General features: G+C 40.3%; 1 protein-coding gene across 1 annotated transcript in view; it reads left to right on the forward strand.

Annotated features, from left to right (window-relative positions):
* DNAH6 (dynein axonemal heavy chain 6) overlaps window positions 1-27,211 on the forward strand; it is a 281,257-nt gene that overhangs the window by 64,068 nt on the left and 189,978 nt on the right. The window contains exons 13-17 of the mRNA XM_081596922.1: window positions 3,677-3,828; window positions 5,984-6,136; window positions 9,109-9,360; window positions 13,624-13,752; window positions 26,691-26,804. Of these exons, the coding sequence (XP_081453048.1) occupies window positions 3,677-3,828; window positions 5,984-6,136; window positions 9,109-9,360; window positions 13,624-13,752; window positions 26,691-26,804 (800 nt within the window). The remainder of the gene's footprint in view (window positions 1-3,676; window positions 3,829-5,983; window positions 6,137-9,108; window positions 9,361-13,623; window positions 13,753-26,690; window positions 26,805-27,211) is intronic.

The following is a 27,211-nucleotide window of genomic DNA, read 5'->3' on the forward strand; positions in this document are numbered from 1 at the left end:
ATGAAAAGGCAAAAAGGTAGGACACTGAAAGATGAACTCCCCAGGTTGGTAGGTGCCCAATATGCTATTGGAGATCAGTGGAGAAATAACTCCAGAAAGAAGGAAGGGATGGAGCCAAAGCAAAAACAACACCCAGTTGTGGATGAGACTGGTGATAGAAGCAAGGTCTGATGCTGTAAAGAGCAATATTGCATAAGAACCTGGGATGTTAGGTCCATGAATCAAGGCAAATTGGAAGTGGTCAAACAGGAGATGGCAAGAGTGAACATCGACATTCTAGGAATCAGCAAACTAAAATGGACTGGAATGGGTGAATTTAACTCAGATGACCATTATATCTACTACTATGGCCAGGAATCCCTTAGAATAAATGTAATAGCCCTCATAGTCAATAAAAGAGTCTGAAATGCAGTACTTGGATGCAATCTCAAAAATGACAGAATGATCTCTGTTTGTTTCCAAGGCAAACTATTCAATATCACAGTAATCCAAGTCTATGCCCTGACCAGTAACACTGAAGAAGCTGAAATTGGATGACTCTATGAAGACCTACAAGACCTTTTAGAACTAACACCCAAAAAAGATGTCCTTTTCATTATAGGGGACTGGAATGCAAAAGTAGGAAGTCAAGAAACACCTGGAGTAACAGGCAAATTTGGGCTTGGAGTACAGAATGAAGCAGGGCAAAGGCTAATAGAGTTTTGCCAAGAGAACGCATTGGTCATAGCAAACACCCTCTTCCAACAACACAAGACAAGACTCTACACATAGACATCACCAGATGGTCAACACCAAAATCAGACTGATTATAGTCTTTGCAGCCAAAGATGGAGAAGCTCTATACAGTCAGCAAAATCAAGACCGGGAGCTGACTATGGCTCATATCATGAACTCCTTATTGCCTAATTCAGACTGAAATTGAAGAAAGTGGGGAAAACCACTAGACCATTCAGGTATGACCTAAATCAAATCCCTTATGACTATACAGTGGAAGTGAGAAATAGATTTAAGGGACTATATCTGATAGAGTGCCTGATGAACTATGGATGGAGATTCTTGACATTGTACAGGAGACAGGAATCAAGATCATCCCCAAGAAAAATGCAAAAAGCAAAACGGCTGTCTGAGGAGGCTTTACAAATAGCTGTGAAAAGAAGAGAAGTGAAAAGCAAAGGAGAAAAGGAAAGATATTCCCATTTGAATGCAGAGTTCCAAAGAATAACGAGGAGAGATAAGAAAAACTTCCTCAGCAATCAATGCAAAGAAATAGAGGAAAACCATAGAATGGGAAAGACTAAAGATCTCTTCAAGAAAATTAGAGATACCAAGGGAACATTTCATGCAAAGATGGGCTCAATAAAGGACAGAAATGGTAAGGACCTAACAGAAGCAGAAGATATTAGGAAGAGGCAGCAAGAATACACAGAAGAACTGTACAAAAAAGACCTTCCTGACCCAGATAATCATGATGGTGTGATCAACTCACATTCACCTAGAGCCAGACATCCTGGGATGTGAAGTCAAGTGGGCCTTAGGAAGCATCACTACGAACAAAGTTAGTGGAGGTGATGAAATTCAAATCTTAAAAGATGATGCTGTGAAAGTGCTGCACTCAATATGTCAGCAAATTTGGAAAACTCAGCAGTGGCCACAAGACTGGAAAATGTCAGTTTTCATCCCAATCCCAAAGAAAGGCAATGCCAAAGAATGCTCAAACTACCACACAATTGCACTCATCTCACACACTAGTAAAGTAATGCTCAAATTTCTCCAACCCAAGCTTCAGCAGTATGTGAACCGTGAACTTCCAGATGTTCAAGCTGGTTTTAGAAAAGGCAGAGGAACCAGAGATCAATTTGCCAACATCCGCTGGATCATCGAAAAAGTAAGAGAGTTCCAGAAAAACATCTATTTCTGCTTTGTTGACTATGCCAAAGCCTTTGACTGTGTGGATCACAACAAACTGTGGAAAATTCTGAAAGAGATGGGAATACCAGACCACCTGACCTGCCTCTTGAGAAACCTGTATGCAGGTCAGGAAGCAACAGTTAGAACTGGACATGGAACAACAGACCGGTTCCAAATTGGGAAAGGAGTGCATCAAGGCTGTATATTGTCACCCTGACCAGTAACACTGAAGAAGCTGAAGTTGGACGACTCTATGAAGACCTACAAGACCTTTTAGAACTAACACCCAAAAAAGATGTCCTTTTCATTATAGGGGACTGCAATGCAAAAGTAGGAAGTCAAGAAACACCTGGAGTAACAGGCAAATTTGGGCTTGGAGTACAGAATGAAGCAGGGCAAAGGCTAATAGCTTAACTTATATGCAGAATACACTTTAACTTATATGCAGAATACATCATGAGAAATGCTAGCCTGGATGAAACCCAAGCTGGAATCAAGATTGCCAGGAGACAAATCAATAACCTCAGATATGCAGATGATGCCACCCTTATGGCAGAAAGTGAAGAACTAAAAAGCTTCTTGATGAAAGTGAAAGAGGAGAGTGAAAAGTTGGCTTAAAGCTCAATATTCAAAAAACTAAGATCATGGCATCCGGTCCCATCACTTCATGGCAAATAGATGAGGAAATGGTGGAAATAGTGGCTGACTTTATTTTTCAGGGCTCAAAAATCACTGCAGATGGTGATTGTAGCCATGAAATTAAAATACGCTTACCCCTTGGAAGGAAAGTTATGACCAACCTAGACAGCATATTAACAAGCAGAGACAATACTTTGTCAACAAAGGTCAGTCTAGTCAAGGCTATGGTTTTTCCAGTAGTCATGTATGGATGTGAGAGTTGAACTATAAAGAAAGCTGAGCATCGAAGAATTGATGCTTTTGAACTGTAGTGTTGGAGAAGACTCTTGAGAGTCCCTTGGACTGCAAGGAGATCCAACCAGTCCATCCTAAAGGAGATCAGTCCTGGGTGTTCATTGGAAGGTCTGATGTTGAAGCTGAAACTCCAATACTTTGGCCACCTGATGTGAACAGCTGACTCATTTGAAAAGACCCTGATGCTGGAAAAGATTGAGGGCAGGAGGAGAAGGGGACAACACAGGATGAGATGGTTGCATGGCATCACCGACTCAATGGACATGGGTTTGGGTGGACTCTGGGAGTTGGTGATGGACAGGGAGGCTGTGTGCTGTAGTTCATGGGGTCACAAAGAGTTGACACAACTGAGCAACTGAACTGACTGACTCCAATATTTTTGCCTGGAAAAACCCATGGACAGAGGAGCATGGTGGGTTATAGTCCATGGGGTCACAAAGAATCAAATACAAATAAGGATGCATATTCATACTTATTTTGAGGTACAATGTGGAAGAACCGTTGGATTAAGCCAATTTCAAACCTATCTGATTCTAGAACCTACTGCATTCTAGACTAGATTCTCTAATGTAATTACAAGTTATTTTCGTGAGCTATTCTTAGCAATAGCCAGAAAATATATTTTCATTATGAAATGTTAGTTTCTTCATTACAAGAATAAAATATAAAGCATCATGAATTAACATTTTAAAATTATACAAGGTTCTCTACCTATGGATAGTTCATTTTAAATACATATGTAAATGTATTAATGCAATGATTTTTGATATATGTGTGTTATGGTCCTTTAAAATCTAATATCTATTTTATGCTATATATGAATTATTCTATGTAGATGTTAAGTTCTTTAGGGAACAACTGGAAAAATATCACAGACAGCACAAGGATGCAGTAGCTCTGAGACCCACCAGGAATGTAGGACTGCTGCTCATTGACACTAAGCAACTAAAAGAAAAACTAATTCCATCACCTTTGCGATGCTTGGAGGTAACTATGACCTAGGAAAAATGTTAATTATGGTCTCTACAACTATTCTACGATATTTCTCCTGCAAATAGCCTATCTTTATTTTCTAGTATTGCAGCTATTTAAAATTAACTTAAGTCTAGTCAGCATCTTTAATTTGTAGGGAAAGTTCCATGTTTTTCTTTCTGTCCCAAGCATAGTCAATTTCAGTTGAGGGAACAAAAGTCCTTAAACTAACCTCTTACATCCACTCCTTTTTCCTTTGTTGAAGCATTTCAAGATTTCCTCCAGAGGAGATATTGCTGTAACAGCTCAGAGTCCTAGTAGGAATGCTGGTTGATTATAGGATACTGAAGTATCCTAGATACTGAGGTTTCCTGATCTGAAACTGTCCCTAAAGATCTGATCGTATTTTAGTAAGTGGTAGAGCTGAGGAGATTTGATTGCTTCTACAGTAACTTTCAGATCTTCCTTTAGTCATATATACCATCAAATACCACCACAAGGGGACTTCCCTGGTGGTTCAGTAGTTGAGACTTCACATTCCAATGCAAGGGGCCCAGGTTCAATCCCTGGTCAGGGAGCTAAGATCGCACATGCCTCACAGCCAAAACCCCCCAAAAACATAAAACAGAAACAATATTGTAACAGATTCAATAAAGACTTTAAACAATACCTCTAGAGACACAGTGGTATAGAACAGAGATTGGCAAACTATATCCCCCAGGGTCATTCCATCCTGCCACCTGTTTTGTACCATAACAGTTCACTTATGTATTGCCTGTGGTTGCTCTACGAGGGCAGAGCTGAGTGGTTGTGACAGAGACCGTACATCCTGCAAATCTAAAGTATTTACTATTTAGCCCTTACAGTAAACCTCTGCTGACCCCTGGTGCAGATGAAAGAAGACAGTGCTCCTTCTAAAAGGCTGCAGGCCTGAGTGCTCATATATGTTCTGTCACTAATTAGCTGTATGGCATTGGACTTCTTTCTAGAGCTTTGCTGCTTCATCTGTTGCAAAAGAAAACAATACAGAATTGAAGCAAAGTCAATTTCAGCAAACATTTCTGAGCACTATGAGTACTACTGTATACTAAGCCAAAAAAAAAAAAAAAAACCACCTCAAACTGGCTTCAGCAATCAGAAAATGTATGGATCTAAAAAGTCCACAGGGAAGATGGGCATCAGGAAGGTGTGATCTAGTGACTCAGTGGTTACTAAAGACCTGATTTTTTCCATTCTCTATGTGCCAGCTTCCTTCTGATGTACCAGCTTCATCCTAAAGCTCATATACCCTCACTTTTCTGAAATGGTAGTCAAAGGTTCCATAGGATAATTATTTCCTTATTCATGTCCAGAGAGAGAGAGAGAGGTCTCTCAGCCTTAAACAAAAGTCTTGGGTTTCTACTTAATTGGATCAGCTAATGTCAGAGGCTCACCCTAATCCAATCACATTAGCCAAAGAAAGCCATGCTCATTTTACCTTATGACCAATCAGACTCAATCTTTGTTTCTGAAGGAGAGATCACCTTCCTCCAAATCATTACCACCACCCAACACGAAAGAAGTAGAGTTGATACTGGGGATGGTACCACAATGTTCAGTATACAGGACAAAGGAACAGAAAGGGTACTTACAACATATCAGAGCATTTAGGCAGACTTTAAACAAATATTATTTATTTATTTGGCTGCATCAGGTCTCAGTTGCAGCACATGGGATCTTGGGTGAGTCATGTGGGATCTTTCCTTGTGGCACACAAACTCTCAAGTTGTGGCATGTGGGCTCTCTAGTTTGTGGTGCACAGACTCCAGAGCCCACAGGCTTCAGCAGTTGTGGCGCTCGAGCTTAGTTGCTCCATGGCATGTAGGGTCTTAGTTCCCCAGCCAGGGATCAAATCCATTTTCCCAGCATTGCAAGGCAGATTTTTAACCACTGGACCACCAAAGAAGTCCCTAGGCAAACTTTTTAATACGTTGTACAATCTAGCTTATTCCGGAAATAATCTCCAAAACTAGTCCTATTGTTTCAGTGTGGGGGAAAAAAAGCCGTTTCATATACTCCTGCTTCCATTACCTGCTGATTTAACAGACATTCAGTTAGACTTTATCTAAAACGTATAATAAAGTAGAAATACTCAAGTAGTTACGATTCACATTTGCTTCTTCTTTCCTAGGTGCTGAATTATATGCTTCCTCGTCTAAGCAAGAAAAAAGTGGATGCTATCATCTCTGAGGCACAAGATGCAGAATACAAGCTTGAATTTGTCCCAACTACTACCATAGAATATGTTAACAGCTTAGTATTTCTTGACGAAATTCAGGAAAGGGTGGGTTGATTCTTGTGTAACTCACTATTCCAAATCTTATGGGAAGGAAGGCAAATAAGAGAAACTGAGGGACTGAAAGTCAAGATACAGCTGCCAGAATATCAGAAACATTTTCAGGCAAAGGAAGTGGATGGCTTACCTCACAGTAGTAATGGCAGCTAACATTGATCACTACTAGTCAGGCATGTACTACATTTTCTACATATGTTACATTTTTTATCCTTACAAAAGCTTAAGTATTGTTTAGTTGTTCAGTCATGTCTGACTCTTTGTGACCCCATGGACTGCAGCATGCCAGGCCTCCCTGTCCTTCACCACCTCCCAGAGCTTGCTCAAACTCATGTCCATTGAGTCAGTGATGCTATCCAACCTCTCCTATTGCATCCTCTGTCATCCCCTTCTCCTTCTGCCTTCAGTCTTTCCCAGCATCAGGGTCTTTTCTGAGTCGGCTCTTCGCATCAGGTGACCAAAGTATTAGATCTTTAGCTTCAGCATCAGTCCTTCCAATGAATATTCAGGATTGATTTCCTTTAGGATTGATTGGTTTGATTGCCTTGCAGTCCAAGGGACTCTCAAGAGTCCTCTCCAACACCACATTTCAAAAGCATCAGTTCTTCAGTCCTCAGCCTTTATGGTCCAACTCTCACATTCATACATGACTAATGGAAAAACCATAGCTTTAACTATACAGACCTGTGTCAGCAAAGTAATGTCTCTGCTTTTTAATACGCTGTCTAGGTTTGTCATAGCTTTTCTTCCAAGGAGCAAGCGTCTTTTAATTTCATGGCTGCAGTCACCAGAAAGAAGCATGCTGCTGCTGCTAAGTCGCTTCAGTTGTGTCCGACTCTGTGCGACCCCATAGATGGCAGCCCACCAGGCTCCCCCGTCCCTGGGACTCTCCAGGCAAGAACACTGGAGTGGATTACCATTTCCTTCTCCAATGCTGGAAAGTGAAAAGTGAAAGGGAAGTTGCTCAGTCATGTCCAACTCCTAGCAACCCCATGGACTGCAGCCTACCAGGCTCCTCCATCCATGGGATTTTCCAGGCAAGAGTACTGGAGTTGGTTGCCATTGCCTTCTCCAAGAAAGAAGTATAGATAATTTTTATTCTTATTCTGCAGATAAGCAAATGAGGACCAAAATAGGTCATTGTGTCCAAGATCCCAGACCTATATGCAGTACAGTTAGAATTCAAATTTGGGTCTCTGACAACAAAGCCAGTGCTCTCAACCCCAATTTATTGCAAGTCTTATTTGTAATGAATGATAACACAGTAAGTCCCCTAAATTCAAATGAGTTCTGTTTTGAGAGTGCATTTGTAAGTCCAGTTTTTTCCTAAGTCCAACCAAGTGAGCCTAGGTACCCAACTAACACAATCAGCTATATAGTACTATACTGTAATAGGTTTATAATACTTTTCACACAAATAAAAAACCAAAGAAAACATTTTTAATTTTACAGTACAGTACCTTGAAAAGTGCAGTACAAGAGCTGGCATATAGGGGCTGGCATTGAACGAACAGGCAAGAAGAGTCTCTGTATCTGCTGTTGTCTCCCGAACCCACTTGCCTACTTAAGCTAGTTTAAGTTGAGTTTCTTTCATTCCTTCTAGTAAGTTTCCTGACTATTATGCAAATATAGATTAAGAAGGATCATGATTCCCATTATGACTAATATCTAGATTACAATTTACAGTAAATCCCTTACATGCGAACTTTCAACGTGCAAATTTTCAAAGATGTGCATGTGTTTGCATGTCCAATCACAGTAAGTTAGTTCACATGTCTGGCATACATTGTCACATGTGTACATCCTCTATAAGTGGTTGTGCTTTTGTGTACTTTACCATACTGTACAGAGTACAGGAGTGTAGTATTGCCAGGGTGATTGGGACGGAGCTCAATGTTGAGAACCATCTCTCTAAAGCCTCTCCACAGTTTTCTTCTTCTGTTTAGGACCTATTTTGTTACCCCATGAAAGCAAATGGCCTGTGCCCACAGATACAATCTAACTCTTCCCAAGGTCAAGAGAAAGGTCAGTCTGAGCTGGATTCACTCTGTCCCAATTTGATGCTCTCTGGTTAAGTTGTGGCCAGGAGGTGAGTCAAGTTGCAGAACCTAGATGCTTCCTCTATAACCTTGTGGCAGAGTGGTGGCGAGGAGGGTTCCCTTCAAACTGGGGAGACCTTGCCAGAAAATTAGGAAACTGTCCACTAAGGCAAGGGCATCAGAGCAGAGATGTTTAGGAGTAATAGTGGTAGTAAAAGCCTTTATTAGAGGGTAGCACGATGCTCACCATCGATCAGGGTTCTGAATCTATGCAGAGAGGTACATGGTCCGCACACCTCAGAGCCTGCCTTGGGACAGTCACTGCTCAGTACACATGCCTGGAATCTCAGATGTTACAGTTGAGCATCCTCACAGCACCTGCCATCTCTGAAAACTTCAAATATTGGCACTGTTTAATCTGAGGCTTCACAGGTGGTGCTTGTGCACCTGCTTCCCAAGGCAGGAGACAGAAGAGATGCGGGTTCGATCTCTGGGTTGGGAAGATCCCTTGGAGGAGGAAATGGCAACCCACTCTAGAATTCTTACCTGGAAAATCCCATGGACAGAGGAGCCTGGTGGGCTTCAGTCTAAGGGGTCGCAAAAGGGTCAGACACAACTGAAGTGACTGAGCACTACTATTTAATTTACTAGGGAACGAGAGAGAGAGAAAGTAAATACTTATGAGAGTAATATTAACTGTGCTCAGTTCTGAACAGCTTACCTCCTATGCCTCATTGTCTGCATCGTAGTAATGACTGTATTTGTCATCCAGCCAGCTCCAGCCAATTTGATCTGCATTAAATGCACTCCTCTGTGTGCTGGCTCTTTACAACGTGGTGCACAGTGACTGCCTCCTGTCAGTCACTCTTAATAGGTATAATAGGACGCTGATTTATTTAGTGAGCAACTGATGTTTCCATTTAGATCGAAAGCCTTGAAGATGAAGGGAATGTTGTGGTTCAGATGTACAAGCTCATTGAACAGTATCAGGTTCCCACACCTCCTGAAGACTTTGCCGTTTTTGCAACTATGAAGCCATCCATCGTTGCTGTTCGGAATGCCATTGATAAATCTGTGGGTGACAGAGAAACAAGCATTAAGCAATTTTGTCTGCATTTGGGTAGAGATCTTGAAGAGCTAAGCAATGAAGTGAATGAAGTAAAGCTGCTAGCACAGGTAAGCTGAAGCAGAATTTAAAAAATAATCTATATAAAGGCTATTACATTTTAATAAACCGTTTAGAAAACATATTTCATTTTAATCTGGTTTAACTTTCATTTTGTTTATGCTTCATTCTAATCAATTAGCAATGTCTTTGAGCAGCTACTGAAAATTTAAAGTGTTTCCAAACCTCTCTGATGTACTGAATAAATTCCAGGCCACTGCAACTAACAGATGTATGTATTGCTTTAGTACTTATGGTCAAAAGTACACAATGGAATATTACTCAGCTATAAAAAGGAATACATTTGAGTCAGTTCTAATGAGGTGGGTGAAACTGGAGCCTATTATGCAGAGTCAAGTCAGAAAGAGAACGACAAATACTGTATATTAATGCATACATATGGAATGTAGAAAGACATAACGATGATCCTACATGCAGGGCAGCAAAGGAGACACAGATGTAAAGAACAGACTTGTTTGGACTCAGTGGGAAAAGTCAAACGTGGATGATTTGAGAGAATAGCATTGAAACATGTACATTCAGTTCAGTTCAGTTCAGTCACTCAGTCATGTCCAACTCTACGACCCCATGGGCTGCTGCACACCAGGATTCCCTGTCCATCACCAACTCCCGGAGCTTGCTCAAACTCATGTCCATTGAGTTGGTGATGTCATCCAACCATCTCATCCTCTATCATCCCTTCTCCTCTCTCCTTCAATCTTCCCCAGCATTAGGGTCTTTTCAAATGAGTCAGTTCTTTGCATCAGGTGGCCAAAGTATTGAAGCTTCAGCTTCAGCATCAGTCCTTCCAATGAATATTCAGGACTCATTTCCTTTAGGATGGACTGGTTGGATCTCCTTGCAGTCCAAGGGACTCTCAAGAGGCTTCTCCAGCACCACAGTTCAAATGCATCAATTCTTCGATGCTCAGCTTTCTTTATGGTCCAACTCTCACATCCATACATGACTACTAGAAAAACCGTAGCTTTGACTAAATAGACATTTATCAGGAAAGTAATGTCTCTGCTTTTTAATATACTGTCTAGGTTGGTCATAGCTATTCTTCCAAGGAGCAAGCATCTTTTAATTTCACGGCTGCAGTCACCATCTGCAGCGATTTTGGAGCCCAAGAAAATAAAGTGTGTCACTGTTTCCATTGTTTCCCCATCTATTTGCCATGAAGGGATGGGACCTAATGCCATGATGGGATGGGACTTAATGCCATGATCTTTGTTTTTTGAATGTTGAGTTTTAAACCAGCTTTTTCATTCTTCTCTTTCACTTTCATCAGGAGGTTCTTTAGATCCTCTTCACTTTCTGACATAAGAGTGGGGTCATCTGCATATCTGAGGTTATTGATATTTCTCCCGGCAATCTTGATTTCAGCTTGCACTTCATGCAGCCTGGCATTTCTCATGTACTCTGCATAGAAGTTAAATAAGCGGGGTGACAATATACAGCCTTGATGTACTCCTTTCCCATGTATATTCAGTTCAGTTCAGTTCAGTCGCTCAGTTGTGTCCGACTCTTTGCGACCCCATGAATCAAAGCACGCCAGCCCTCCCTGTCCATCACCAACTCCCGGAGTTTACCCAAACTCATGTCCATCGAGTCAGTGATGCCATCCAACCATCTCATCCTCTGTCGTCCCCTTCTCCTCCTGCCCTCAATCGTTCCCAGCATCAGGGTCTTTTCCAATGAGTCAGCTCTTTGCATGAGGTGGCCAAAGTATTGGAGTTTCAGCTTCAACATCAGACCTTCCAGTGAACACCCAGGGCTGATCTCCTTTAGGATGGACTGGTTGGATCTCCTTGCAGTCCAAGGTACTCTCAAGAGTCTTCCCCAACACCACAGTTCAAAAGCATCAATTCTTCGGTGCTCAGCTTTCTTCACAGTCCAAATCTCACATCCATACATGACTACTGGAAAAACCATAGCCTTGACTAGACGGACCTTTGTCGGCAAAGTAATGTCTCTGCTTTTTAATATGCTATCTAGGTTGGTCATAACTTTCCTTCCAAGGAGTAAGCATCTTTTAATTTCATGACTGCCATCACCATCTGCAGTGATTTTGGATCCTCCAAAAAATAAAGTTAGACACTGTTTCCATTGTTTCCCCATCTATTTCCCATGAAGTGATGGGACCAGATGCCATGATCTTAGTTTTCTGAATGTTGAGCTTTAAGCCAACTTTTTCACTCTCCTCTTTCACTTTCATCAAGAGGCTTTTTAGTTCCTCTTCACTTTCTGCCATAAGGGTGGTGTCATCTGTATATCTGAGGTTATTGATATTTCTCCCGGCAATCTTGATTCCAGCTTGTGCTTAATCCAGCCCAGCATTTCTCATGATGTACTCTGCATATAAGTTAAATAAGCGGGGTGACAACATACAGCCTTGACGTACTCCTTTCCCTATTTGGAACCAGTCTGTTGTTCCAAGTCCAATTCTAACTGTTGCTTCCTGACCTGCATACAGGTTTCTCAAGAGGCAGATCAGGTGGTCTGGTATTCCCATCTCTTTCAGAATTTTTCAGTTTACTGAGATCCACATAGTCAAAGGCTTTGGCATAGTCAAAATTACATATATTACTATATATAAAATAGATGACTAGTGCTGGTGCTAGTACTAAACTGGTGCTCTGGTACAACCTAGGGGGATGGGGTGGGGAGGGAGGTGGGAGGAGTTTCAGGATAGGGGGACACATATATACCCATAACTGATTCATGTTGATGTATGGCAAAAACCATCACAAAATTGTAAAGTAATTATCCTCCAATTAAATAAAAATTTTTTAAAAGTCTTATGGTCAAATCAGAAAAACATGGGAAAAACTCAGTTCAATAGTAGTGAATTCTCTTTTTCCTGGCTTCTATTTATTATTTTAAAATTAGTGTTTTTACATCCTATTAGCATATTTTATAGCTATTGTCACAATTTTAGAGTTTTCTTAATCACATATTAGAAAATTCCCTCTTAGAAAGAGGCAGAATATAAATTAATAAGTGATAAAGAATGTTTGATTAACTTGCACCAATTTTACTATCCTAAAGATATAAAAGAATTTTTTAAGAACTTAAACATGTGGATAATTCTTAACTGAAGCAAACATGAAAATAGATCATATAATAATGATCTACTATTTAATTATTAACATTGACTAAATCTTATCCCAAAAGTTTAAAGCAATATAAAGTGAAGTGAAAGTGAAAGTTGCTCAGTTGTGTCTGAATTTTTGTGAACCCATGGACTATACAGTCCATGGAATTCTTCAGGCCAGAATACTGGAGTGAGTAGCCATTCCCTTCTCCAGGGGATCTTCCCAACCCAGGGGTCAAACCCAGGTCTCCCACATTACAGACGGATTCTTTACCAGCTGAACCACTAGGGAAGCCCAAAGTCATATAAACTTATAATCAAATCAGAAAAAAATGGGAAAAACTCAGTGTCCTTCAACAGAATAATAAAATGTGTTGAGGTACTTCCACTCAAAGGTATACAATACTGATGTTGAAGATTACAACATGCACTTATATGTGTTGACATGGCTAAAAGTAGCTAACATTTATTGTGTACTTACTATATGTCAACTTTTAGTCTAAAGGATGTGGCATTGCTTTTACTTTTGTACTGAAGTATTTTTGTATTTTCCAAGAGAAAGCTGTACATAACTGTAATAACTGTACAACTCAGTGAGTTCTCAGAAAATGAACACATCCATAGGTCTACTGCTCAAGTCAAGAGCTATTGCTCGTGGTATCCTTAGGGTGCCCTCTAGTCACTAACCTCTCTTTCCTTTCCAAAAGCAACCACTACCCTGAATTCTAAAGCCATAAATTGTTTTTGCCTATTTATGAACTTCAATCAAATAGAATCCTACCTTTGTTGTAAATTATAATCATTCCTTTACTGTAAAATGACAATTTTCCTTATATTCCCTTCATTCTTTTCCATATTGCATTCACCTCTCCTTAACTGAAGTCTTGTTAGTCGAAAAAAAAAATGTAATATAGGAAAGAAGATGAAGGAAAATGCATTATGTACTCTTTAAAAACAACGTTATCCCCATAGTACTCCTTTATACATTTCTGTACCTTTTACAATGTATCTGCATTGTTTTAAAATTCAAGAAAACCAACCATTTTCATATATTTTCTAAAAATTAGAGTGAAGAGGGAATTAGCAAACATATGTTTCGAAAATGTTTATTCATGTAATTTGATGGCATACATCAAAAAGTAGGAATGACTAATCAAAAGCTATCTTAATTTTACAGGATCCACAGATTTTGGACATTAATGCTGACCAAGAGAAAATAAAGGTCATGTTGAATGAGCTGCTGTTAGTTCTGGATGATCTTCAAAAACGTGCATTTCAATATAAATCCTATCAGAAGAATTTTAAGGTAATGACAGCGCTACACATCTGTTCCTAAAATATAGAACTATAAAATATATATCTTTGTGTATGCACAGAAGTGACATTGATGCACACTCATTTTCAATAATGCTCAATGTTTAGACACCTATGTGCTAGTCACTGTACTGGAATAATCTGAAATACAAAATATGGTATATTCTCTGCCTTTGAAGTGTTTAAAGATTAGGACATTTGAGAGACAAAACATCTTTCTTTATTAAAAATAATTGTGAATTATAGACAAATACTCAGACCAGGAGCTGTAGTTTCTATGTTAAAATGCATGTGGATTTTTAAATGTAATCAATTGAAACCCTTTGATTCTTTCTTAATATTCAAGCTTCTTTTACATTCATTCATATGTATATTATTGATTCCGTCAATATTGCCTCATTTGCTCTGGTTTTGACGTGCCAGTTTGATGAAAGAAGAGAATTTGACTAAGCCAGGGAAAAGATGGATCCCCAAAATTAAAAAGCTAAATGATATGCCCTCCCCCAAAATGAAAAGAAATGAGTGAGAGTTATAAGTGCTCTGAACAGATATTGTTGTTGTTCGGTCACTAGGTCATGTCCAGCTCTTTGTGACACCATGGACTGCAGCATGCCAGGTTCCTCTGTTCTCCACTATCTCCTGCTCAGATTCATGTCCATTGAGTTGGTGATGCCATCTAACTATATCATCCTTTGTCACTCCCTTCTTTTGTCTTCAATCTTTCCCAGCATCAGGGTCTTTTCCAATGAGTAGGCTCTTCATATCAGGTAGCCAAAGTATTGGAGCTGAAGTATTGGAATAGCTATTAGAGACAACAAAGAGAAAAGCAAATAGGAAAGATTCCTGGGGCCAAAACCAGAGGCCACCAGCAATGAGGGAGTGTTAACAGTCTCTCCCAAATTTCAGAGAAGTGCCTGGACGTCACATGGAGATGCATCCATTTCTTCCAGAGCCCCAAATGGTTGACCAGAAAGTGGTCTGAGGGCTCTGAGACCTGAGCCCTCCAGGTCTCCACTCCAGACCTGAGGCTTGGTGGAGCAACCTGCAAAATAATAACCTGGGCACTAGAAAGTGCAACTGACATAATACTTGAGGCAGGAGGTTTGTGCATGAGAGAAATGGTTCAAAGTTGTTCCCAGATTGAATTAACTGACCTATAAGACAGGAAAGTGTGCAGTAGGAAGGGAACTATGAATGAAACATTACCTAATAAAAAGCTATACCAGGAGGCGGGGCTAAGATGGCGGAGGAATAGGACGGGGAGACCACTCTCTCCTCCACAAATTTATCGAAAGAACATATGAATGCTGAGCAAACTTCACAAAACTATTTCTGAAGGCTGGCAGAGGACGTCAGGCATCCACAAAGAGCGCATTATCTTCAAAAGAGGTAGGAGAAATTATAAAAGATAAAAAGAGAGACAAAAGAGTTAGGGACGGAGACCCGTCCTGGGGAGGGAGTCGTAAAAGAGGAGAAATTTCCAAGCACCAGGAAACCCTCTCACCGGCGGGTGTGGGGGAAGATTTCTTATCTCGGAGAGCAACGTAACTGGGAGAAAAAATAAATAAAACCCACAGATTACGTGCCTAAAGCAACTCCCAGCAAAGAACCCCAGACGTTCGCATCATCCGCCACCAGCAAGTGGGGGCTGAACGGAGAGGAGCGAGCGGCACTGCCTAGGGTAAGGACCGGGCCCGAGTGCCCTGAGGGCAATCTGAGGGAGCTAACGTGAGATAGTAACCTAAACTGTGGGACAGCCAGAGAGAGAGAACTATCCCGCGAAAAGCCCAACTCTAAGGCACTGCCGGCCCGCTCACAGAACAAAGGACTGAGCGATACCAGAGGAGAGCTAGCCGGCTGCGGACCGCCCCATCCCCTGCCGGACACAGCAGGCAGGCAGGGCCCGCCAGAGCCGGAAAGGGGCAAACTCGGCCCCAGAGAGGGCACCCCCTACCAATCTGCAAACAGGCTCCCAGTTTCTAAGCAAAGACTGCCTGAGATCCCGGAGGGTCAGCAGCCGCCAGGAGGGTCGCAGCCAGAGATCAGCTCCCCAGAACCGACACAAAGCACACCAGAGCTGGGCGCGCAGGTAAACCGAGGCGGGGTCCAGGGAGGTGATAAGCCGCACCGCCCCAACAGGGGAGAGCGCGCTCGCCAAACTCCTGGCCGCCCGAGCAGCTCAGACCGGGAACGGCAAAAGCCGCGGGCGAAACCGAGTCTGCGCCTTTGTGGAGTAACCGGGAGTCTGAACCTGAGCGGCTTAGACCTGGGAAGTGCACGCAGTTCAGGGCGCGCTCCCCGGCCGAGTAACCTGAAGCCTGAGCAGGGTAGACGGGGAAAGCACACACGCCGTGAGCGGGGGCAAACCCAGTGCGGCCGAGACACTGCGAGCTCACCACACACACGCCAGGTTTGCAGTGTTCCTCCCTCCGCACAGCACGATTGAACAAGCGAACCTAAAGAGACCACCTCCACCCCTTTGTTGCAGGGCGGAAATTAGATACTGAAGAGACCTCCAAACAAAAGCCAAATAAACAGAGGGAAGCGTCTTGGAAGTGACAGGCCAACAGATTAAAATCCCTGTAGTTAATACCGACTGCATTGAAAGGGACCTATAGATCTTGAAAAGTATAAGCAAGAACAAGGATCTATCTGAAACTGAGCAGTCCCCACACTGCTCACAATAGCGCCAGAGAAAGTCTGGGATATATATTTTTTTTACTATTTTTTTTTAATTAAAAAAAATTTTTTTTCCTCTTCTTTCCTTTTTCTTCAAGTCCTCTATTACACCTTTAACTTTCATTTTCATAACCCACTATTAACTTGCAAAAAACCCTATTTTTGAAGCAAACTGCATACATATATCTTATACCTTTTGTGTTTTCTTTTTTTTACTGTTTTTTTCCTGTTTTACTTTTTTTACTGTTTCTTTTTCTACTGTTTTACTGTTTTTTTCTTTTTACACTGTTTCCTTTTTTCTTCTTTTTTTTATATTGTAAGTTTTATAAGAGTCTAACCTCTACCCTTGATTTTTAATCTTTGTTTTACATATTTGATATCAGTTTTGTACATTTAAGAACCCAATCTTTAGGACCCATTTTTACTCAGAAGTGTGATCACTGGCCTGATTACTCTCTCCCCCTATTGATGCTCTTTCTTCTCCCCCAGGGAACCTCTATCTCCCACCCTCCTCCTTCTCTTCTCAACCCAATTCTGTGAATCTCTGAGGGTGTTCTGGGTACCGGAGAACACTTCAGGAAGAGGATACTGCCCAGATCTCTCTCTCCCCTCTTGATTCCTCCCTTTCTACTCATGCTCACCTCTATTACCTTCCTCCCCCCTCTCTATGTATCTCTGTGAACCACTCTGAGGGTTACAGACTGTGGAAAGCACAGAGGGAAGTGCTTACTGGCTAGATTGCTCTCTCATTTGAATTTCCCTCTTCCCCTCCTGGTCACCTCAACCCCGCCCCTCACCTCATCTCTCCATGTAACTCAGCGAACCTTTCTGGGTATCCCTCACTGTGGAGAATCTTTTCACCATTAACCTAAAAGTTTTATTATTGATGCTGTATGGAAGGAGAAGTCTTGAGGCTACTGCAAGAATAAGACTGAAAGCCAGGGGAAACATTAAATAATAAGAGACCATCCAATAGCCTCCACATATACACTGAAACCAAGCTCCACCCAAGAGCCAATAACTTCCAGAGCAAGACATACCACGCAAATTCTTCAGCAACGCAGGAACATAGCCCTGAGCATCAATATACAGGCTGCCCAGAGGCACACCAAATCCATAGACATCTCAAAAATTAATACTGGTCACTCCATTGCACTCCAGAGAGCAGAAATCCAGCTCCACCCACCAGAACACCGACACACGCTCCCCCAACCAGGAAGCCTTGACAAGCCACCTGTCCAACCCCACCCACAGTGAGGAACCTCCACAATAAAGAGGAACTTCATACTACCAGAATACAGAAGGGCCACGCCTAACACAGCAATCTAAACAAGATGAAAAGGCAGAGAAATACTCAGAAAGTAAAGGAAAATGAGAAATGCCCACAAAACCAAACAAAAGAGGAGGAGATAGGGAATCAATCTGAAAAAGAATTTAGAATAATGATAATAAAAATGATCCAAAATCTTGAAAGCAAAATGGAGTTACAGATAAATAGCCTGGAGACAAGGATTGAGAAGATACAAGAAATGTTTATCAAGGACTTAGAAGAAATAAAAAGGAGTCAATATAGAATGAATAATGAAATAAAGGAGATAAAAGACACTCTGGAGGGAACCAACAGTAGAATAACGGAGGCAGAAGATAGGATAAGTGAGGTAGAAGATAGAATGATGGAAATAAACGAAGCAGAGAGGAAAAAAGAAAAAAGAATCAAAAGAAATGAGGAAAACCTCAGGGACCTCTGGGACAATATGAAACGCCCCAACATTCGAATCATAGGAGTCCCAGAAGAAGAAGATAAAAGGAAAGGCCATGAAAAAATACTCGAGGAGATAATAGTTGAAAATTTCCCTAAAATGAGGAAAGAAATAGTCACAGAAGTCCAAGAAACCCAGAGAGTTCCAAACAGGATAAACCCAAGGCGAAACACCCCAAGACACATATTAATCAAATTAACAAAGATCAAACACAAAGAACAAATATTAAAAGCAGCAAGGGAAAAGCAACAAATAACACACAAGGGGATCCCCATAAGGATAACAGCTGATCTTTCAATAGAAACCCTTCAGGCTAGAAGGGAATGGCAGGACATACTTAAAGTAATGAAAGAGACTAATCTACAACCCAGATTACTGTACCCAGAAAGGATCTCATTCAGATATGAAGGAGAATTCAAAAGCTGTCTACAAGAGACCCACCTCAAAACTAGGGACACACACAGGCTGAAAGTGAAGGGATGGAAAAACATATTTCATGCAAACGGAGACCAAAAGAAAGCAGGAGTCGCAATACTCATTTCAGATAAAATAGACTTTAAAATAAAGGATGTGAAAAGGGACAAAGAAGGACACTACATAAAGATCAAAGGATCAATCCAAGAAGAAGACGTAACAATCATAAATATATATGCACCCAACGTAGGAGCACCACAATATATAAGGCAAATACTAACAAGTATGAAAGGGGAAATTAACAATAACACAATAATAGTGGGAGACTTTAATACTCCACTCACGCATATGGATAGATCAACTAAACAGAAAATTAACAAGGAAACACAAACTTTAAATGATACAATAGACAAATTAGATTTAATTGATATTTACAGGACTTTCCACCCCAAAACAATCAATTTTACCTTTTTCTCAAGTGCACATGGAACTTTCTCCAGGATAGATCACATCCTGGGCCATAAATCTAGCCTTGGTAAATTCAAAAAAATTGAAATCATCCCAGCCATCTTCTCTGACCACAATGCAGTAAGATTAGACCTCAATTACAGGAAAAAAACTATTAAAAATTCCAACATATGGAGGCTAAACAACACGCTTCTGAATAACCAACAAATCACAGAAGAAATCAAAAAAGAAATCAAATTATGCATAGAAACGAATGAAAATGAAAACACGACAACCCAAAACCTATGGGACACTGTAAAAGCAATACTAAGGGGAAGGTTCATAGCAATACAGGCATACCTCAAGAAACAAGAAAAAAATCAAATAAATCAACTAACTCTACACCTAAAGCAACTAGAGAAGGAAGAAATGAAGAACCCCAGGGTCAGTAGAAGGAAAGAAATCTTAAAAATTAGGGCAGAAATAAATGCAAAAGAAACAAAAGAGACCATAGCAAAAATCAACAAAACTAAAAGCTGGTTTTTCGAGAAGATAAACAAAATTCACAAGCCATTAGCCAGACTCATCAAGAAACACCGGGAGAAGAATCAGATCAACAAAATTAGAAATGAAAATGGAGAGATCACAACAGACTCCACAGAAATACAAAGGATCATAAGAGACTACTACCAACAGCTATATGCCAATAAAATGGACAACTTGGAAGAAATGGACAAATTCTTAGAAAAGTATAACTTTCCAAAAGTGAACCAGGAAGAAATAGAAGATCTTAACAGACCCATCACAAGCACGGAAATCGAAACTGTAATCAGAAATCTTCCAGCAAACAAAAGCCCAGGACCAGACGGCTTCACAGCGGAATTCTACCAAAAATTTAGAGAAGAGCTAACACCTATCCTACTCAAACTCTTCCAGAAAATTGCAGAAGATGGTAAACTTCCAAACTCATTCTATGAGGCCACCATCACCCTAATTCCAAAACCAGACAAAGATGTCACAAAAAAGGAAAACTACAGGCCAATATCACTAATGAACATAGATGCAAAAATCCTTAATAAAATTCTAGCAAACAGAATCCAACATCATATTAAAAAGATCATACATCATGACCAAGTGGGCTTTATCCCAGGAATGCAAGGTTTTTTTAACATCCGCAAATCAATCAATGTAATACACCACATTAACAAATTGAAAGAAAAAAACCATATGGTTATCTCAATAGATGCAGAAAAAGCCTTTGACAAAATTCAGCATCCATTTATGATAAAAACCCTCCAGAAAGCAGGCATAGAAGGAACATACCTCAACATAATAAAAGCTATATATGACAAACCCACAGCAAACATTATCCTCAATGGTGAAAAATTGAAAGCATTTCCCCTAAAATCAGGAACAAGGCAAGGATGCCCACTTTCACCACTACTATTCATCATAGTTTTGGAAGTTTTGGCCACAGCAATCAGAGCTGAAAAAGAAATAAAAGGAATACAGATAGGAAAAGAAGAAGTAAAACTCTCACTGTTTGCAGATGACATGATCCTCTACATAGAAAACCCTAAAGACTCTACTAGAAAATTACTAGAGTTAATCAATGAATATAGTAAAGTTGCAGGATATAAAATTAACACACAGAAATCCCTTGCATTCCTATACTCCAATAATGAGAAAACAGAAAGAGAAATTAAGGAAACAATACCATTCACCATTGCAACAAAAAGAATAAAATACTTAGGAATATATCTACCTAAAGAAACAAAAGACTTATATATAGAAAACTATAAAACACTGATGAAAGAAATCAAAGAGGACACAGACAGATAGAGAAATATACCGTGTTCATGGATTGGAAGAATTAATATAGTGAAAATGAGTATACTACCCAAAGCAATCTATTGATTCAATGCAATCCCTATCAAGCTACCAATGGTATTTTTCACAGAACTAGAACAAATCATCTCACAATTTGTATGGAAATATAAGAAACCTCGAATAGCCAAAGCAATCTTGAGGAAGAAGAATGGAACTGGAGGAATCAACCTGCCTGACTTCAGGCTCTACTACAAAATCACAGTCAAGACAGTATGGTACTGGCACAAAGATAGAAATATAGATCAATGGAACAAAATAGAAAGCCCAGAGATAAACCCACGCACCTATGGACACCTTATCTTCGACAAAGGAGGCAAGAATATACAATGGAGAAAAGACAATCTCTTTAATAAGTGGTGCTGGGAAAACTGGTCAACCACTTGTAAAAGAATGAAACTAGAACACTTCCTAACACCATACACAAAAATAAACTCAAAATGGATTAAACATCTAAACGTAAGACCAGAAACTATAAAACTCCTAGAGGAAAACATAGGCAAAACACTCTCCGACATAAATCACAGCAGAATCCTCCATGACCCACCTCCCAGAATATTGGAAATAAAAGCAAAAATAAACAAATGGGACCTAATTAAAATTAAAAGCTTTTGCACAACAAAGGAAACTATAAGCAAGGTGAAAAGACAGCCTTCAGAATGGGAGAAAATAATAGCAAACGAAGCAACAGACAAACAATTAATCTCAAAAATATACAAGCAACTTCTGCAGCTGAATCCAGAAAAATAAACGACCCAATCAAAAAATGGGCCAAAGAACTAAACAGACATTTCTCCAAAGAAGACATACAGATGGCTAACAAACACATGAAAAGATGCTCAACATCGCTCATTATTAGAGAAATGCAAATCAAAACCACAATGAGGTATCATTTCACACCAGTCAGAATGGCTGCTATCCAAAAGTCTACAAGCAATAAATGCTGGAGAGGGTGTGGAGAAAAGGGAACCCTCTTACACTGTTGGTGGGAATGTAAACTAGTACAGCCACTATGGAGAACAGTGTGGAGATTCCTTAAAAAACTGGGAATAGAACTGCCATATGATCCAGCAATCCCACTGCTGGGCATACACACCGAAGAAACCAGAATTGAAAGAGACGCGTGTACCCCAATGTTCATCGCAGCACTGTTTACAATAGCCAGGACATGGAAGCAACCTAGATGTCCATCAGCAGACGAATGGATAAGGAAGCTGTGGTACATATACACAATGGAATATTACTCAGCCATTAAAAAAATACATTTGAATCGGTTCTCCTGAGATGGATGAAACTGGAGCCCATTATACAGAGTGAAGTAAGCCAGAAAGAAAAACAACAATACAGTATACTAATGCATATATATGGAATTTGAAAGATGGTAACGATAACACTATATGCGAGACAGAATAAGAGACACAGATGCATAGAACAATTTTATGGACTCTGAGGGAGAAGGTGAGGGTGGGACGTTCTGGGAGAATAGCATTGAAACATGTATATTATCATATGTGAAACAGAACACCATTCCATGTTCGATGCATGAGACAAAGGCTCAGGGCCGGGGCAATGGGATGACCCAGAGGGATGGGATGGGGAGGGAGGTGGGTGGGGGGTTCAGGAAGGGGAACACATGTAAACTCATGGCTGATTCATGTCAATGTATGGCAAAAACTATTACAATATTGTAAAGTAATTAGCCCCCAACTAAAATAAATAAATTTATTAAAAAAAAAAAAAAAAAGCTATACCAGGTAGACACTCCCTTGGGTCAGGAAGAATAGTGTATCTTGAACCAGAGCCTGAAATAGAAGTGTGTCTCCCTCCTTCCAGGCTCCATATCTATATTTTATTATTCTTTAGGATGACCTCAGGCTTCCCTGGTGGCTCAGATGGTAAAGAAACTGCCTGTACTGTGGGAGACCTGGATTCAATCCTGGGTTGGGAAGATCCCCTGGAGGAGGGCATGGCAACCCACTCCAATATTTTTGCCTAGAGAATCTCCATGGACAGAGGAGCCTGGGGGACTATAGTCCATGGGGTTGCAAAGAGTCAGACATGACTGAGCGACTAAGCACAGCACAGCATAGGATGGCCTCATATCCAACCTTCCTCTCCAGCTCTTGGTTATAGGGGGACAGGAGTGAAAGCCTAAGAGGTGTAGGAAATCATTTCTAATTCTTAATGAAGACAAGGCTAGATCCCTATTATCAGGGTAATGCTGGCCTTGTAAAATGAGTTGGGAAGTGTTCCCACCTCTTTAATGTTCTGGAAAGGTTTGAGAAAGATTGGCATTTATTCTTCCCTCCACCCCCACCATAGATGTTTGGTAGAATTTACCAGTGAAGTCATCTGGTCCTGGGCTTTTCTGTGCTGGGAGGTTTTTGATTTCTGATTTGATCTCCTTACTCCTTATTTTTCTGTTCAGGTTTTCTATTCCTTCCTGATTCAGTCTTAATAGGTTATGTGTTTCTAGGAATTTATGCACTGCTTCTAAGTTATCCAGTTTGTTGGTATACAGTTAGTTTTTCATAGTAATCTCTTATGATCATGGCTTCCTGTGTGGCTCAGTGGTAAAGAATCCTCCTGCCAATGCAGGAGACATGGGTTTGATCCCTGGCTCAGAAAGATCCCCTTGAGAAGGCAACCCACTCCAGTATTCTTACCTGGGAAACCCCACGGACAGAGGAGACTGGTGGGCTACAGTTGGACATGTCACAACGAGTTAGACATAACTGAGCATGCACGCAGGCATAAGATCATATGTATTTCTGTGATGTAAGTTGTAATGTATCCTTTTTCATTTCTGATTTTATTTATTTGAATCACCTCTCTTTTTTTCTTGTTCTAGCTAAATATTTATCTTTTCAAAAAAATGCTTTTAGTTTCATTGATCTTTTCTATTATTTTTCTGATCCCTATTTTATTTATTTCCACTCTGAACTTAATTCCTTTCTTCTGACAATGTTGGGCTTAGCTTGTTCTCTTTTTTCTAGCTCCTTGATGTGTAAAGTTATGTTATTTGAGATCTTTCTATTTTCTTAATGTATCCATTTATCACTATAAACTCACCTCTCAGAACTGCTTTTGCAGCATCTCATAGGTTATAGTGTGCTGTTTCCATTTTCATTTGTTTCAAGATTTTTTTTATTTCCCTTTGATTTCCTCTTTAACCCGTTGGTTGTTCAGGACTGTGTTGTTTAGTTTTCACACATTTGTAAATTTTCCAGCTTTCCTACTGTGTTGATTTCTAGTTTCATATCACTGTAGCTAAAAGAAATACTTAGTATGATTTCAATCTTTGTGACTTTATTTTTCTGGGCTCCAAGATCACTGCAGATGGAGATTGCAGCCATGAAATTAAAAGACGCTTACTCCTTGGAAGGAAAGTTATGACCAACCTAGACAGCATATTAAAAAGCAGAGACATTGCTTTGCCAACAAAGGTCCATCTAGTCAAGGTTATGGTTTTTCCAGTGGTCATGTATGGATGTGAGAGTTGGACTATTAAGAAAGCTGAGCATCAAAGAATTGATGCTTTTGAACTGTGGTGTTGGAGAAGACTCTTGAGAGTCCCTTGGCCTGCAAGGAGATCCAACCAGTGCATCCTAAGGGAGATCAGTCCTGGGTGTTCATTGGAAGGACTGATGTTGAAGCTGAAACTCCAATACTTTGGCCACCTGATGTGAAGAGGCTGACTCATTGGAAAAGACCCTGATGCTGGGAAAGATTGAGGGCAGGAGGAGAAGTGGACAACAGAGGATGAGATGGCTGGATGGCATCACCAACTCGATGGACATGGGTTTGGGTGGACTCAGGGAGTTGGTAATGGACAGGGAGGCCTGGCATGCTGCAGTTCATGAGGTCACAAAGAGTCAGACATGACTGAGCGACTGAACTGAACTGAAACTTGTTAAGACTTGTTTTGTGCCCTGTCATATGATTTATCCTGGGGAATGTTCTGACTGTACTTGATAAGAGTGTATATTTTACTGCTGTTCTATGGAATGTTTGAAATCCTGGCTTATCTCAAGGTTCATAGTTTCTGTGCAACTAATCTCCAAGCCATGAAAATGGCTTCTTTAGATTTTCTTGGAACCTTTCTCTCTATAGGGTTCATAAACAGTCCATTAGGTTAGAAATAGGTGAAAAACCAGAATGTTCTCTCCATCTTAAATCTCCCATCCCCTCCATCAACTACCACACAAACATTCTCTCCATCTTCTATCATCCCTCTTCCATCATCTACATATAAGCCCTAAAGGATATAGGATCCAACATCTGTTGGATCATCAAAAAAGCAAGGGAGTTCCAGAAAAACATCTACTTCTGCTTTATTGACTATGCCAAAGCCTTTGACTGTGTGGATAACAACAAACTGCGGAAAATTCTGAAAGAGATGGGAATACCAGGCCACCTGATGTGCCTCTTGAGAAATCTGTATGCAGGTCAGGAAGCAACAGTTCGAACTGGACATGGAACAACAGACTGGTTCCAAATCAGGAAAGGAGTATGTCAAGGCTATATTTTGTCACCCTGCTTATTTGACTTATACTCAGAGTACATCATGAGAAATGCTGGGCTGGATTAAGCACAAGCTGGAATAAAGATTGCCGGAAGAAATATCAGTAACCTCAGACACACAGATGATGCCACCCTTATTGCAGAAAATGAAGAAGAACTAAAGAGCTTCTTAATGAAAGTGAAAGAGGAGAATGAAAAAGTTGCCTTAAAACTCAACATTCAGAAAACTAAGATTATGGCATCCAGTACCATCACTTCGTGGCAAATAGATGGGGAAACAGTGGAAACAGTGAGAGACTTTATTTTTCGGGCTCCAAAATCACTACAGATGGTGACTGCAGCCATGAAATTAAAAGATGCTTGCTCTTTGCTTGCTTGGAAGAAAAGTTATGACCAACCTAGACAGCATATTAAAGAGCAGAGACATTACTTTCCCAACAAATGTCCTGTCTAGTCAAAGTTATGGTTTTTCCTGTAGTCATGTATGGATGTGAGAGTTGGACTATAAAGAAAACTGAGCGCCGAAAAATTGATGCTTTTGAACTGTGGTGTTGGAGAAGACTCGTGAGAGTCCCTTGGCCTGCAAGGAGATACAACCAGTCCATCCTAAAGGAAATCAGTCCTGAACATTCATTGGAAGGACTGATGCTGAAGCTCCAATACTTTGGCCACCTGATGCGAAGAACTGACTCATTTGAAAAGACCCTGATGCTGGGAAAAATTGAAGGCGGGAGCAGAAGGGGACGACAAAGGATGAGATGGCTGGATGGCGTCACCGACTCAATAGACATGGGTTTGAGTAAACTCCAGGAGTGGGTGATGGACAGGGAGGACAGGCGTGCTGCAATCCATGGGGTCGCAAAGAGTTGGTCATGACTGAGCGACTGAACTGAACTGAACTGAAAGGATATAGATGCCACTGAAGACTCATTTGTCTATGTGGAAAACCAGTCAGGTATGATCCAACTTAAGAGAAAATGCCCTTAAAACTCTGTAATGTTTGTGTCTTTTGAGAATTTCTAAGTTCTAAGGATATATAAATAGTTATATTTTGTCCCTCAAATAGAAATTTGAATGTATGTGGGGTTTTGTCACTTGTTTTTTTCATTTGTTTCTCTTCGATAGAAACAAATGAAAGAAAAATTACTAATAGGAAGATAACATAAGTTCTCTATATCTGAAAATTAAATTGTACATTTTGCTTATTATATTTTTAAAGGTAGACGTGTCCAAATTTGATGCTTTGGAAGAAGTTAGTGCTGAATTAAAACTTAAACAATTGCTCTGGGATTCTTTATCTGAATGGGATCAACTCCAGCAAGAATGGTTAAAGGTAAAAAAAGAAAAACTCTTAATTCTTAAATCATTCTTATATTATTTAACTTTAAAATCATGATAGTATGGATTATAGTTTTTAAATAATCTGATGTATTTCAGTAAAATATGCGCTATTATAATTTTGTGGGAATTTATCAGCTTTCCAGTGAAATGCACAGAGGTCTTTCTGCTACACAAATCTTTAAGTACCACAAAGAAGAATGCTTTATTGTAAGGCAGGCTTCTCAGGTCCTCTGTTTAAGAACACTAAATGAAGGAGGGATCAAAGGACCTCACCATATGGCATTTAACTGCTTTGTGGTTTCTGAATACAGTGTTGTCCTGATACATACAGCCAAGTGTTATTAAGGATCGTAGAATTTTATTTATGATCTACAACGTTAGATTTCTGTTGGCTGAGGT

Source organism: Giraffa tippelskirchi, chromosome 4 (assembly GCF_054371585.1).
Source record: "Giraffa tippelskirchi isolate mGirTip1 chromosome 4, T2T-mGirTip1v1.2.pri, whole genome shotgun sequence".
Classification (NCBI taxonomy): domain Eukaryota; kingdom Metazoa; phylum Chordata; class Mammalia; order Artiodactyla; family Giraffidae; genus Giraffa; species Giraffa tippelskirchi.